Source organism: Centruroides sculpturatus, unplaced genomic scaffold, assembly GCF_000671375.1.
Source record: "Centruroides sculpturatus isolate CEXI.00-Female unplaced genomic scaffold, Cexi_2.0 scaffold18, whole genome shotgun sequence".
Classification (NCBI taxonomy): Eukaryota; Metazoa; Arthropoda; class Arachnida; order Scorpiones; family Buthidae; genus Centruroides; species Centruroides sculpturatus.
Window position 1 is genome coordinate 644,488 of NW_019384302.1, and position 15,073 is coordinate 659,560.

Genomic DNA, 15,073 nt, shown 5'->3' on the forward strand with positions numbered 1-15,073 from the left:
ATAAATATAACGTCGAGTATCTGTTCCTTAATCGTAGAGGTTTGCTCTGGCATCCGAGTCAAAATTCAAAATAATTGACTAAAACTAGTGTAAAAACGCTTATTTACTGGTCGGTTAAGCATTTCTTGGCCGTAAAGTAAACTATTATCGTACAATTACCCGAACTAACAATATTTCTTTAACCGAAGTAAATCTCATCGAAATTAATTTGGATAATTCTGTTTGGCTCTATTGAGTGCATTCGAAACATCCCGTTACACGGCCGATTACACGGTGCAATTTAAGAGTGAGAGCGCTGTCTCTACGTAATATGTTACTGTGCGGTGTGCCCAGAAAGTCCTATTCGAATTAAATATTAACTACTTACTTGTTAGTTTTGTCTAGCGATCGTATAGTAGAAATTCGGATGGAAAAGTATTCGAGACTCTAAATTTGATATACGATATTTCGTATATTTTTCCTATAAATTCGTATTTGCTGTTTATCCCTTTTGATATAATCGAAAGTAGAGAGAGGGGGAAAAGTTGGATTAATTCAATTCAGGAACATTATAGAGAGGGGGCGTTCATTTCGACTGTCAGTCGTTCGTCTTAGCACGCTAGTACTAGGTTTAACATTCAGAATTTCGTCGATTAATTAATTAATTAATAGTATTTACGCACTTTTCAGAAACATCGGTTTATAGAGAACCCCAATCGCCGGCCAGTAATCACATTAACGGAAATGGAGGTAAGTTTTCACCATTAATAGGTTTCGCGTAATAGGCGACTGCGATTTGCCACGCCGCCAGAGTAGGGAGTGGCGTTTAGGACGGAAAAGCGGCGATAAAACGCTACTATTGATATATAATATCGCCGCCATCCTTCGGCGATACTCGCGAGTTGCCACAGCTACTAAACGGAAAGAACCGTGGATGGCCGGAAAAGACATTTGAGACGTAAGACATTAATTATAGTAAGCAGNACGAAACGATTACTCTTCTTCCGTGGTCTTTCCGTGTCGCGTGTACTCACGTGCGAAAAATACCAAACAAATGGAACGCGCGCCATCTGTCGGTCGTAAATGTAAACAGCTTCAGTAGGTTGGCCACGTGACAATAGTCGCAAATGGTGCCGACCAGGATTGTTTTGTTATATCGATTAAACTTTCTAAGTTTGCCTACCATCTTATGGCAAATAAAGGAGCTCAAAAACGAAGGATTCGGATAGGAAAAATATAAATTTTTGAAAGTTAGGAATATCGAATAGTTTCGTACCCGAATTACGATGACGCCATTCCTAATACTTTACGCAGTAAGTACCGTACGTCTATTTGGCATTAATATTTAAATCGGATAGTAATATAGCGTATAAACCAAATATATTAGCGTATTAGTGTATAAATAAAGCTTTTTAACCTGGCCCACCGCCATAGTCCGAATGCTATCGTCCCACGCGATTTTCACGACGACATTGCTAAACCGGCAAAAGTGACGTCATTTTGCCGTTTCGTCGTCCGTTTCCGCACGCGAGTACCAGGCTTTACGAATTTATCCTACCGTTTGTACCACGTTACGATCTTTCCGAAACTGGTAAAGTCACCGGTGGGATAGGTATTTTTTGCCCAGACGTTCCCACTCTATTATATTATTTCAAGTTTATTATTGCGCGTAAAAAACAAATAAATTTCGCTATTAGTTACGGAAAATTAAAAATATTTCGGACAAGGATATAAATTCGATTATGTATATTGATAAATTTTCATACTTGGTTAAATATTTTAAGGTTACAAGAAGTTTTTTTTTTCATTTTAATTGACTACAACGTTCTTTATTTTAATAACAAATTAAAATATTTCGGGTGTTTTGTCTGGCAGATCGACTCTCTCGACACAATCCGACCGTCGAGTTCGTCCGTAAATACTAGTCGTATATTTTAGGCTTAATTTTTTTACGTAAATTCCGTCGTATTTCCCATTAAACGAATCCAAATGCTTTTTACATCTTATAGAAACGTAAAAACGATAAATAAGGCGTTTTCTTTTTGTAACTTTTTACAAAAAATGCCGGAACGACAGACGTTTCCTCCCTGGGCTACATCGAATGTACCGTACAACTCCGGTGGTCTCTAGTAGCCACGGGAAAGCCGGTGGGCAAATCTGCCCGAGTGACGTATCCGTAACCTCATCCGCCATCCGACTATACCGATGACGTACTAAATTATAATCAAATCCGCATCTACGTTAAGAACGCCTGTTAGAAATAGGCAAAATCTTTCCGTAAGCTTCAACGTAACCTTTATTTATTAATCGCCTGGCAGATTTAGCGGCCGTCTGCAAGATGCTCGAATCCACGGCTGCCACCCGTAAATGCAATTTTCATTGTATTGTATTTACACGCTTTATTTGTGGTTTTGGCATTTCCGGGCGTTATTTTGACCTTAAATTATGCGTATTTGCCGTCTTAAGTTTACGGAAACGGGTATAGTTTAGGATCTGCCAACGGATTAATCGGCCTTCCCGTTATTTGTAACCAGAAAAAACGACCCCGGAACGAATTAAATTCCAAGTAATGGGCACCGCTGTAACGGTAAGCGTTTAAGAATAGTCGTTTTGAGTTAATTTAAAACTTTTCCAACTATGCCTTTTAATTTAAGTACATCTTCTGTTATTTTTTTAATGGTAATTTTTCCACAATTCGTTACGGTTATGTTCGAATACGGCTTTGGGGTTTTTTCCACCTCGCACTTTGACCGACAAAATACGACTTACCCGTAACGTTTCATCCGCGGGTTGGGAAAAATTCCAATTTCCATTTTGAATTTTTCCGCGGGTGGGTTTTCTCCTTTGCCACCAAACGACGCGCGCCACAGACCAAGGCGAAAGTACCAAAAAGTCGTTACGGTAACGTTTGTTGCCAATCGCGTAAGTCGGGAAGGAGCAAGAATGGGAGGGATGGGGCTACCGACGTAGGCCAGGGAGTCGGAGCTCCCAGTAGTTTGTGGAGTGTATTTAGATAAAAACGGAAGGAAATGTCGTTCAGTACGTCGTATATTGGGCAGACTAACTCCGTCTCTAATTATTTATAAGGAGCGATGGGCTTTTCGCGTCGGTAATGTTTTTACTTATTACCTTCCCGGCCNACGAAACGATTACTCTTCTTCCGTGGTCTTTCCGTGTCGCGTGTACTCACGTGCGAAAAATACCAAACAAATGGAACGCGCGCCATCTGTCGGTCGTAAATGTAAACAGCTTCAGTAGGTTGGCCACGTGACAATAGTCGCAAATGGTGCCGACCAGGATTGTTTTGTTATATCGATTAAACTTTCTAAGTTTGCCTACCATCTTATGGCAAATAAAGGAGCTCAAAAACGAAGGATTCGGATAGGAAAAATATAAATTTTTGAAAGTTAGGAATATCGAATAGTTTCGTACCCGAATTACGATGACGCCATTCCTAATACTTTACGCAGTAAGTACCGTACGTCTATTTGGCATTAATATTTAAATCGGATAGTAATATAGCGTATAAACCAAATATATTAGCGTATTAGTGTATAAATAAAGCTTTTTAACCTGGCCCACCGCCATAGTCCGAATGCTATCGTCCCACGCGATTTTCACGACGACATTGCTAAACCGGCAAAAGTGACGTCATTTTGCCGTTTCGTCGTCCGTTTCCGCACGCGAGTACCAGGCTTTACGAATTTATCCTACCGTTTGTACCACGTTACGATCTTTCCGAAACTGGTAAAGTCACCGGTGGGATAGGTATTTTTTGCCCAGACGTTCCCACTCTATTATATTATTTCAAGTTTATTATTGCGCGTAAAAAACAAATAAATTTCGCTATTAGTTACGGAAAATTAAAAATATTTCGGACAAGGATATAAATTCGATTATGTATATTGATAAATTTTCATACTTGGTTAAATATTTTAAGGTTACAAGAAGTTTTTTTTTTCATTTTAATTGACTACAACGTTCTTTATTTTAATAACAAATTAAAATATTTCGGGTGTTTTGTCTGGCAGATCGACTCTCTCGACACAATCCGACCGTCGAGTTCGTCCGTAAATACTAGTCGTATATTTTAGGCTTAATTTTTTTACGTAAATTCCGTCGTATTTCCCATTAAACGAATCCAAATGCTTTTTACATCTTATAGAAACGTAAAAACGATAAATAAGGCGTTTTCTTTTTGTAACTTTTTACAAAAAATGCCGGAACGACAGACGTTTCCTCCCTGGGCTACATCGAATGTACCGTACAACTCCGGTGGTCTCTAGTAGCCACGGGAAAGCCGGTGGGCAAATCTGCCCGAGTGACGTATCCGTAACCTCATCCGCCATCCGACTATACCGATGACGTACTAAATTATAATCAAATCCGCATCTACGTTAAGAACGCCTGTTAGAAATAGGCAAAATCTTTCCGTAAGCTTCAACGTAACCTTTATTTATTAATCGCCTGGCAGATTTAGCGGCCGTCTGCAAGATGCTCGAATCCACGGCTGCCACCCGTAAATGCAATTTTCATTGTATTGTATTTACACGCTTTATTTGTGGTTTTGGCATTTCCGGGCGTTATTTTGACCTTAAATTATGCGTATTTGCCGTCTTAAGTTTACGGAAACGGGTATAGTTTAGGATCTGCCAACGGATTAATCGGCCTTCCCGTTATTTGTAACCAGAAAAAACGACCCCGGAACGAATTAAATTCCAAGTAATGGGCACCGCTGTAACGGTAAGCGTTTAAGAATAGTCGTTTTGAGTTAATTTAAAACTTTTCCAACTATGCCTTTTAATTTAAGTACATCTTCTGTTATTTTTTTAATGGTAATTTTTCCACAATTCGTTACGGTTATGTTCGAATACGGCTTTGGGGTTTTTTCCACCTCGCACTTTGACCGACAAAATACGACTTACCCGTAACGTTTCATCCGCGGGTTGGGAAAAATTCCAATTTCCATTTTGAATTTTTCCGCGGGTGGGTTTTCTCCTTTGCCACCAAACGACGCGCGCCACAGACCAAGGCGAAAGTACCAAAAAGTCGTTACGGTAACGTTTGTTGCCAATCGCGTAAGTCGGGAAGGAGCAAGAATGGGAGGGATGGGGCTACCGACGTAGGCCAGGGAGTCGGAGCTCCCAGTAGTTTGTGGAGTGTATTTAGATAAAAACGGAAGGAAATGTCGTTCAGTACGTCGTATATTGGGCAGACTAACTCCGTCTCTAATTATTTATAAGGAGCGATGGGCTTTTCGCGTCGGTAATGTTTTTACTTATTACCTTCCCGGCCGTTATATATAACGGCCGGGAAAGTAGGGTAGTCATTTTTGATCGATGGAGAAAAATTTTTACATTTTCGGACCGGCGGGCCTAGAAACGCGGAGAAATGCAGAAAAGATAACAAAATTCGGGCCGTTTTGTGAGTATGGAGGGACGTTGGCCAGGGGGCACGATTTCGTTCAACCTTTTCCAAGTTGGATAACTTCCGCGTTTTTGTGCAAAACTTGCGAAATTTTGCGGGGAGGTCGGCGTATTAGGGGATGGACGTCATTAAATTTCGGACGACGAAGGTCGAGGGTCGATGGGAGTCGAACCGGAGGAGGATTTTACTGGTTATCGGCATTTATAATTCTTTTTAAACGAAAGTCGTCTGTCGAAGCCGCGACGACTTTATTCCGAATTGTTATAACCAGTTTATAATAATCGATAGTGTAAGATTTTGGTAAACGCGGCAACGATGGCGACACGGGCAATTTTAAATGTTTCGACGTCGGTGGTACTGTACTAATTGTATTAACGTCGACAGTGGCGCCCCGCGTGCAGACGGAGGAGGAGGAGAAGACGGCCGAGCCGGGATCGGAGGTGGTACTGGAGTGTGCGGCTAGCGGCGTTCCGGCTCCCCGCGTTTCTTGGACGAAAGACGGACGCCCGGTGGACGGGGCCGACGGCGTGATCCGGGTGAGGGCCGACGGTTCCCTGCATCTGTCTTCGGTGGCGGCGGCCGACGCCGGCAACTACTCGTGTCTGGCGGAAAATCCGGCGGGTCGGGCCGGCCGATGGGTGGTCCTCAGGGTGGCCGGTAAGTAAGGGTCCGGGGCGGGAGCTTACCCCGTCCCACACCCACTCATTCGCTTCTCTTTGCAGAGCCTCTGACGGTGGAAGTTCGCAGCGACAGAAGAAACTATCGGCCGGGCGCCACCGTGCGGTTGGACTGCGCGGTGAAGGGCAGCCACCGGAACGGGGTGCGCTGGTATTTCGGAAACAGCAGTGCGCCGGCGGAAAGCGACGAGAAAGTGCGAGTGTGGCCCAATGGCACGCTGACGGTAGAGGAGGCGGAAATTCGACACGGAGGAAGATACGTGTGCCTGGTGGAGGGTGCCCGCGGCCCGGTCTCGGCTTCCTTGGAAATACAAATATCCGGTAGGTTTTTTAAACTTTCGATTACGGTTTGTAAGTTTTTAAATTTAAAAGACACCGCGCGCCAGGGTCAATTTCCTCGGCGCTAATCGTATTAATACGGCGGCCGGTCGTAGTACCACGTTTTTCGTTTACCTGGACTCCCGGAACGGACGCTTTACCAGAATTGGAGAAAGTGCGCGGTAAAGAAAATTTGATATTTTTCGAAATTGCGGTTTTAATTTTCGACTCGTCGGTAGAATTTTATTATCCCGGAAACAGTCGATAAAAGCTATTTCCGCGATTACCTCGTGGCAAATTTTCACCTTTCATTTATCCGGCGTTAAGACCTAATGATACCAAAGTCATAAAATTACAGTTCCGGACCAAGGAAAAAATTTGCTGTTTTTTTTACCGGGTACCGTGGCCTATTTCGTTACTCCGCGCCCCGATAACAATCCGCAGCCGACGTGCCGAGACTCGTTTTACATTTAGGGAATAAACGACCGAAGATAGACAGGAGTCTTTTCTGCGCAAAACGTCAGCGGATGGACATCTTTCGAAAGCCGCCGCGCGGCAGATGGGTTTTCCGCCCGTCCGAACCCTTGCCAAAGTAATTTTATAAAGACGCGGACCGAGTTTATTAATCCTCGCCGTGTTTTCCGTAATTTGGAAGAGCATTAAGTTACCGCCAGAGTCGATAGTAAGTGCCACGAATGTAAGAAAATAAGTTAGCGCGCCTGCGGCCGCATTTTCGGACTTCCGGCGTAGAACGTCGCCGTTTAGCCTCTTCGGACCCGACCGAAATAATTATTTTGTCGGGCCGGTGGACCGCCTACAAAGGGGAAGAAAATCGCGCCGAAGAACGAGACCGGAACGGCGTGGCGCGACATTACGCTTCTTTATTCGCTTTCCTCGCCCGCTCTAACTTAAAATGTAACTTCGGGAATATCTGTTAATTGTGGCTCCTTTCGTCTTTGGTATCCTGCCACCCAGTGGTGATATTCAGCGGGTTCGCACAGGTTCGCAAAGTTTTACGAACCCGTTGTTAAACAGACGTAACATTTCTCAGTGATTTTGTTTCTTTTAAAAAATATATTAAAATATACGTATTATACTCTGTAACTACTAAACTAGAGCCTTATAGCCCGTTCGCCTTGGTGCAACCTCCATCGACCGTTTCAATCTCGACTAAAACGAGGTTCAATCGCGATCGACTCAAGAGTTCGTTCAGTACGTCGTATATTGGGCAGACTAACTGCGTCTCTAATTATTTATAAGGAGCGATGGGCTTTTCGCGTCGGTAATGTTTTTACTTATTACCTTCCCGGCCGTTATATATAACGGCCGGGAAAGTAGGGTAGTCATNCGTTTAGGACGGAAAAGCGGCGATAAAACGCTACTATTGATATATAATATCGCCGCCATCCTTCGGCGATACTCGCGAGTTGCCACAGCTACTAAACGGAAAGAACCGTGGATGGCCGGAAAAGACATTTGAGACGTAAGACATTAATTAATGTAAGCAGTTTTATATTCCCGTAGAACTTCTGCCGGAGAGGACGACGAAATTCGTCTAGTGTAATACGTGAAATTGTTCGTTTTGTTAGCTACGGCCACGCGACTTGGGCGATCTGCCTTCCGGGAGGTCTTTTAAGGGTAACTGGTCCCTATTTAGGAATAAGACGCGGAGAAAATCCGGAAAACTTCACGTGGTCAAGCGCCAACCCGCGTACCAATGTTCGGAGACGGGAACCACTCGGCAACTGGTAGGCCAGACGAAATAGTAAATCTCGACGTTCGGTATAGTTTTATTAAACGGGCATATAAGGTATAGTCGTTATTTCTCCGTGCGAAGACTTTCGTTTTCTTCGTTTTCTCATCTGGCGCTTGGTGGCCACGATAACTCCTTAATACCGAAGTAGGAATGAGATTTTACCAGAACGAGACCTAGTTTAGCGCACGGTCACCGTCGTCACATCCGGTGGGTTCCGATATAGGCCGGAACGAGTTTTCCGACTAAATTTTCGTCGTTCCGCGATAACGGCGGGAAGTGGCGATACGTTTTCGACAGTACCGAAACAATAACGCGATTACGGGAAATTTCTCTCTCCCGGCAAACTGCCTGCAATTTTAACCTAAGCACTAACCACCGGGACGAAAGCTAACTCTAAAACGTTCGTTTCTAACACTAAGAGAATTGAAGGAAGACGGCCGGCGACGAATAAAATAATGGCACGGAATGGCGGCGACGCGTAATAGCTAATTATCGTACCGATTCGATCGGCCGTTACCGTTTTTGTACCCATGGTCTTCCGGTCGATATGCGTGTCCTTTTTTTCTCCGCTTTTGACCCTGCGACGGCCGCCACTCCGATCGAGGACCGAAAGTTTTCGAGGGTGGCAAAAATTTGGAAAAACTAAGGTTTACGCGTACGAAATATAAAGAAAGGAATGCGTTACATATACGAGGGCTGTTTTTTTTCAAGTTCCAATGGTCCATAAAAAAAGACAAGTTTAAATAACAAAACGAATTTATTACCAAAAGTTAGGTACAAACACGGTTACTTTTCGACATAATCACCGTGAAGATTGAGGCATTTGTCATATCTTTGTATGTATCCATGTTATGTATCCAAAAACAGCCTACGCATATTAATGATTATTTATTAATGTCGATACGTTGAAACTGTACGAAAAAACGAAAATTTTAGATTTTAGTTTATACCGATTCGGAGGTTTGTTTTGCACGTTATGAGGGAGAGTAGTTAAAACTACTCGAAAAAAAATACATTTTGATATAGCGGAACTTAGTTAATATTTCTACGGATAGAGTGTGACGGACGAAGACGGGCGTACGATAATTCGAAGGGAAGATGCGATAATATTCGCCCGTTAGATCGGTAACTCCGCGGGCCGAGCTGGTGGGTATTGGTGGGTTTTATCGGACGGAAGATAATCGACTCTGCCGGAAAGGCCGTCTTCCTACTAATTTTACAATAACGATTAACAAATGTATGTCGTCTGGCCGCTAATCACCGCGTCGGAGCCGTAAAATTACAAAATAACTTACTAACGACTAACCTCCGCTCGTCCGGATCCGGCGTTTCTTTGCCACGCGCCACCTAGATTTTTCGGCGGATTTAAAGCACCCGGGCCCACTTCCGCCGTGCGGAAGGAGGCTCGGGCGTAATTTGAAATTTTGTTTCCGGAAAGGAAAAAGAGACTTTCGGGACGAATCCGGACGAACGAGACGCGACGGCTCGAGCTTTTGTTGTTTTTTGTAGCATGAATTTGTATTTTGCCACTCGTTAACGCAGATGTGTGTCAGCTGCCCGTGGAAACGGGACCTTGCAGCGAAGTGCACAGTCGTTGGTTCTACGATTCCGAGAGTCAAAATTGCTTGCCTTTCTCCTACGGAGGCTGCAAGGGCAACAAAAATAGATTCAAGACTTACGAACTCTGCATGCGCTTTTGTAGCGGCGTACGATGTAAGTTGATGCTTTTACTACCAAATTAATAATAATAATAATAATAATAATCCCGGTCGGATTAAATGTCCGCGCGCCGTCCCGCCCTGCCCATCCCGGTAACCCGTCTCGTTTTGTCCAGCCGCTCCCAGAGACGAAGCCGCCACGCAGACTCGTCCGGGAATTCCGGTGGAGGTGGTGGATGCCCTGACCTGTCCTCCGTCCGCCGGGTGCGAAGAGCTGCAGTGTCCCTACGGCGTGGACAGGATAGACGACGACCGCGGATGCCGGATCTGCAGATGCACCAATCCCTGCAGGGTGAGTTCCTCTCCTTCCTTCTCTCCCCCTTTTCCGCCCTCCTCCTCAATCTACCTCTTTTCTCCGCAGGATCACCGCTGCCCGCCGGACACCCAGTGCGTGGTGGAAGTGGACGGTGCCCGAGACCCTCCAGCTCCCGAGGCCACCTGTCGTCCCAGTAAGTGCCGGCGCCCCTAATTGAGGGCACCCCTGCCACCCGAGTAACGTCCGACTTTTCCTTTGCAGCCAGCAAGCCGGGTCGGTGTCCCGGGCCGGAGGAAGTGGGTCGCGGTTCCGAGTGCGTGGACAGATGCCACAACGATGCCTACTGTCGGGGAGACCAGAAGTGCTGCAGCGACGGATGCGCCCTCCGGTGCGTCGATCCGCTCTTTTCCTCCACCTCGGGTAAGATCCCGCCGAAAATTGTAATTACGCGTCCGAAAGCCCGAAGTTCCCACTAATGCGGATTTCTTTTGCAGTGGTCACGGAAGCGGCCACCACGGCGGCCTCAACCCCGCCCCCCGCAGGTAAGTTTTTTCCGGTTTCCGTGCCGAAATGCAAATGACGTCGGCCGGTCGGAAAAGTGGGGAGTGCGTCCGAGACCGGTATTCTTTGCTTTTAATCGTAACGTAGGAAACTGTAACGAAGGAGAAAGTGGAAAGCGGTTAATCGGCCAACGTCTCTTAAAGGGACGATTTTAAAGATGGGGCGAGTGACTAACGCCGCCCCATCTTTAAAATCGTCTTTGGGTGACTCGGCGTTTCGTCTTCTCGGTTAAGCCTGGAACTCACGCGGAAACGGATGACGAAACGATTACTCTTCTTCCGTGGTCTTTCCGTGTCGCGTGTACTCACGTGCGAAAAATACCAAACAAATGGAACGCGCGCCATCTGTCGGTCGTAAATGTAAACAGCTTCAGTAGGTTGGCCACGTGACAATAGTCGCAAATGGTGCCGACCAGGATTGTTTTGTTATATCGATTAAACTTTCTAAGTTTGCCTACCATCTTATGGCAAATAAAGGAGCTCAAAAACGAAGGATTCGGATAGGAAAAATATAAATTTTTGAAAGTTAGGAATATCGAATAGTTTCGTACCCGAATTACGATGACGCCATTCCTAATACTTTACGCAGTAAGTACCGTACGTCTATTTGGCATTAATATTTAAATCGGATAGTAATATAGCGTATAAACCAAATATATTAGCGTATTAGTGTATAAATAAAGCTTTTTAACCTGGCCCACCGCCATAGTCCGAATGCTATCGTCCCACGCGATTTTCACGACGACATTGCTAAACCGGCAAAAGTGACGTCATTTTGCCGTTTCGTCGTCCGTTTCCGCACGCGAGTACCAGGCTTTACGAATTTATCCTACCGTTTGTACCACGTTACGATCTTTCCGAAACTGGTAAAGTCACCGGTGGGATAGGTATTTTTTGCCCAGACGTTCCCACTCTATTATATTATTTCAAGTTTATTATTGCGCGTAAAAAACAAATAAATTTCGCTATTAGTTACGGAAAATTAAAAATATTTCGGACAAGGATATATAAATTCGATTATGTATATTGATAAATTTTCATACGTGGTTAAATATTTTAAGGTTACAAGAAGTTTTTTTTTTTCATTTTAATTGACTACAACGTTCTTTATTTTAATAACAAATTAAAATATTTCGGGTGTTTTGTCTGGCAGATCGACTCTCTCGACACAATCCGACCGTCGAGTTCGTCCGTAAATACTAGTCGTATATTTTAGGCTTAATTTTTTTACGTAAATTCCGTCGTATTTCCCATTAAACGAATCCAAATGCTTTTTACATCTTATAGAAACGTAAAAACGATAAATAAGGCGTTTTCTTTTTGTAACTTTTTACAAAAAATGCCGGAACGACAGACGTTTCCTCCCTGGGCTACATCGAATGTACCGTACAACTCCGGTGGTCTCTAGTAGCCACGGGAAAGCCGGTGGGCAAATCTGCCCGAGTGACGTATCCGTAACCTCATCCGCCATCCGACTATACCGATGACGTACTAAATTATAATCAAATCCGCATCTACGTTAAGAACGCCTGTTAGAAATAGGCAAAATCTTTCCGTAAGCTTCAACGTAACCTTTATTTATTAATCGCCTGGCAGATTTAGCGGCCGTCTGCAAGATGCTCGAATCCACGGCTGCCACCCGTAAATGCAATTTTCATTGTATTGTATTTACACGCTTTATTTGTGGTTTTGGCATTTCCGGGCGTTATTTTGACCTTAAATTATGCGTATTTGCCGTCTTAAGTTTACGGAAACGGGTATAGTTTAGGATCTGCCAACGGATTAATCGGCCTTCCCGTTATTTGTAACCAGAAAAAACGACCCCGGAACGAATTAAATTCCAAGTAATGGGCACCGCTGTAACGGTAAGCGTTTAAGAATAGTCGTTTTGAGTTAATTTAAAACTTTTCCAACTATGCCTTTTAATTTAAGTACATCTTCTGTTATTTTTTTAATGGTAATTTTTCCACAATTCGTTACGGTTACGTTCGAATACGGCTTTGGGGTTTTTTCCACCTCGCAGTTTGACCGACAAAATACGACTTACCCGTAACGTTTCATCCGCGGGTTGGGAAAAATTCCAATTTCCATTTTGAATTTTTCCGCGGGTGGGTTTTCTCCTTTGCCACCAAACGACGCGCGCCACAGACCAAGGCGAAAGTACCAAAAAGTCGTTACGGTAACGTTTGTTGCCAATCGCGTAAGTCGGGAAGGAGCAAGAATGGGAGGGATGGGGCTACCGACGTAGGCCAGGGAGACGGAGCTCCCAGTAGTTTGTGGAGTGTATTTAGATAAAAACGGAAGGAAATGTCGTTCAGTACGTCGTATATTGGGCAGACTAACTCCGTCTCTAATTATTTATAAGGAGCGATGGGCTTTTCGCGTCGGTAATGTTTTTACTTATTACCTTCCCGGCCGTTATATATAACGGCCGGGAAAGTAGGGTAGTCATTTTTGATCGATGGAGAAAAATTTTTACATTTTCGGACCGGCGGGCCTAGAAACGCGGAGAAATGCAGAAAAGATAACAAAATTCGGGCCGTTTTGTGAGTATGGAGGGACGTTGGCCAGGGGGCACGATTTCGTTCAACCTTTTCCAAGTTGGATAACTTCCGCGTTTTTGTGCAAAACTTGCGAAATTTTGCGGGGAGGTCGGCGTATTAGGGGGTGGACGTCATTAAATTTCGGACGACGAAGGTCGAGGGTCGATGGGAGTCGAACCGGAGGAGGATTTTACCGGTTATCGGCATTTATAATTCTTTTTAAACGAAAGTCGTCTGTCGAAGCCGCGACGACTTTATTCCGAATTGTTATAACCAGTTTATAATAATCGATAGTGTAAGATTTTGGTAAACGCGGCAACGATGGCGACACGGGCAATTTTAAATGTTTCGACGTCGGTGGTACTGTACTAATTGTATTAACGTCGACAGTGGCGCCCCGCGTGCAGACGGAGGAGGAGGAGAAGACGGCCGAGCCGGGATCGGAGGTGGTACTGGAGTGTGCGGCTAGCGGCGTTCCGGCTCCCCGCGTTTCTTGGACGAAAGACGGACGCCCGGTGGACGGGGCCGACGGCGTGATCCGGGTGAGGGCCGACGGTTCCCTGCATCTGTCTTCGGTGGCGGCGGCCGACGCCGGCAACTACTCGTGTCTGGCGGAAAATCCGGCGGGTCGGGCCGGCCGATGGGTGGTCCTCAGGGTGGCCGGTAAGTAAGGGTCCGGGGCGGGAGCTTACCCCGTCCCACACCCACTCATTCGCTTCTCTTTGCAGAGCCTCTGACGGTGGAAGTTCGCAGCGACAGAAGAAACTATCGGCCGGGCGCCACCGTGCGGTTGGACTGCGCGGTGAAGGGCAGCCACCGGAACGGGGTGCGCTGGTATTTCGGAAACAGCAGTGCGCCGGCGGAAAGCGACGAGAAAGTGCGAGTGTGGCCCAATGGCACGCTGACGGTAGAGGAGGCGGAAATTCGACACGGAGGAAGATACGTGTGCCTGGTGGAGGGTGCCCGCGGCCCGGTCTCGGCTTCCTTGGAAATACAAATATCCGGTAGGTTTTTTAAACTTTCGATTACGGTTTGTAAGTTTTTAAATTTAAAAGACACCGCGCGCCAGGGTCAATTTCCTCGGCGCTAATCGTATTAATACGGCGGCCGGTCGTAGTACCACGTTTTTCGTTTACCTGGACTCCCGGAACGGACGCTTTACCAGAATTGGAGAAAGTGCGCGGTAAAGAAAATTTGATATTTTTCGAAATTGCGGTTTTAATTTTCGACTCGTCGGTAGAATTTTATTATCCCGGAAACAGTCGATAAAAGCTATTTCCGCGATTACCTCGTGGCAAATTTTCACCTTTGATTTATCCGGCGTTAAGACCTAATGATACCAAAGTCATAAAATTACAGTTCCGGACCAAGGAAAAAATTTGCTGTTTTTTTTACCGGGTACCGTGGCCTATTTCGTTACTCCGCGCCCCGATAACAATCCGCAGCCGACGTGCCGAGACTCGTTTTACATTTAGGGAATAAACGACCGAAGATAGACAGGAGTCTTTTCTGCGCAAAACGTCAGCGGATGGACATCTTTCGAAAGCCGCCGCGCGGCAGATGGGTTTTCCGCCCGTCCGAACCCTTGCCAAAGTAATTTTATAAAGACGCGGACCGAGTTTATTAATCCTCGCCGTGTTTTCCGTAATTTGGAAGAGCATTAAGTTACCGCCAGAGTCGATAGTAAGTGCCACGAATGTAAGAAAATAAGTTAGCGCGCCTGCGGCCGCATTTTCGGACTTCCGGCGTAGAACGTCGCCGTTTAGCCTCTTCGGACCCGACCGAAATAATTATTTTGTCGGGCCGGTGGACCGCCTACAAAGGGGAAGAAAATCGCGC

General features: G+C 45.3%; 2 protein-coding genes across 3 annotated transcripts in view; both read left to right on the forward strand.

The window, feature by feature from the left end:
• LOC111614660 (papilin-like) overlaps positions 1-15,073 on the forward strand; it is a 48,172-nt gene that overhangs the window by 30,796 nt on the left and 2,303 nt on the right. The window contains exons 29-36 of one of the 2 annotated variants that reach the window (XM_023356056.1): positions 670-729; positions 9,700-9,870; positions 9,992-10,167; positions 10,237-10,324; positions 10,393-10,551; positions 10,626-10,673; positions 13,625-13,897; positions 13,963-14,238. In XM_023356056.1, the coding sequence (XP_023211824.1) occupies positions 670-729; positions 9,700-9,870; positions 9,992-10,167; positions 10,237-10,324; positions 10,393-10,551; positions 10,626-10,673; positions 13,625-13,897; positions 13,963-14,238 (1,251 nt within the window). The remainder of the gene's footprint in view (positions 1-669; positions 730-9,699; positions 9,871-9,991; positions 10,168-10,236; positions 10,325-10,392; positions 10,552-10,625; positions 10,674-13,624; positions 13,898-13,962; positions 14,239-15,073) is intronic. The other variant, XM_023356115.1, reaches the window with a different exon arrangement.
• LOC111614812 (papilin-like) lies at positions 3,135-7,339 on the forward strand. Its single transcript, XM_023356209.1, has 3 exons — positions 3,135-3,448; positions 5,791-6,063; positions 6,129-7,339. Coding segments are annotated over exons 1-3 (636 nt in total). The 5' UTR covers positions 3,135-3,447; the 3' UTR covers positions 6,491-7,339.

Coding starts and splice junctions, on each gene's coding strand:
- LOC111614812 (XM_023356209.1), top strand. Junction 6,064..6,128: donor GGTGGTCCTCAGGGTGGCCG/GTAAGTAAGGGT, acceptor TTCTCTTTGCAG/AGCCTCTGACGGTGGAAGTT.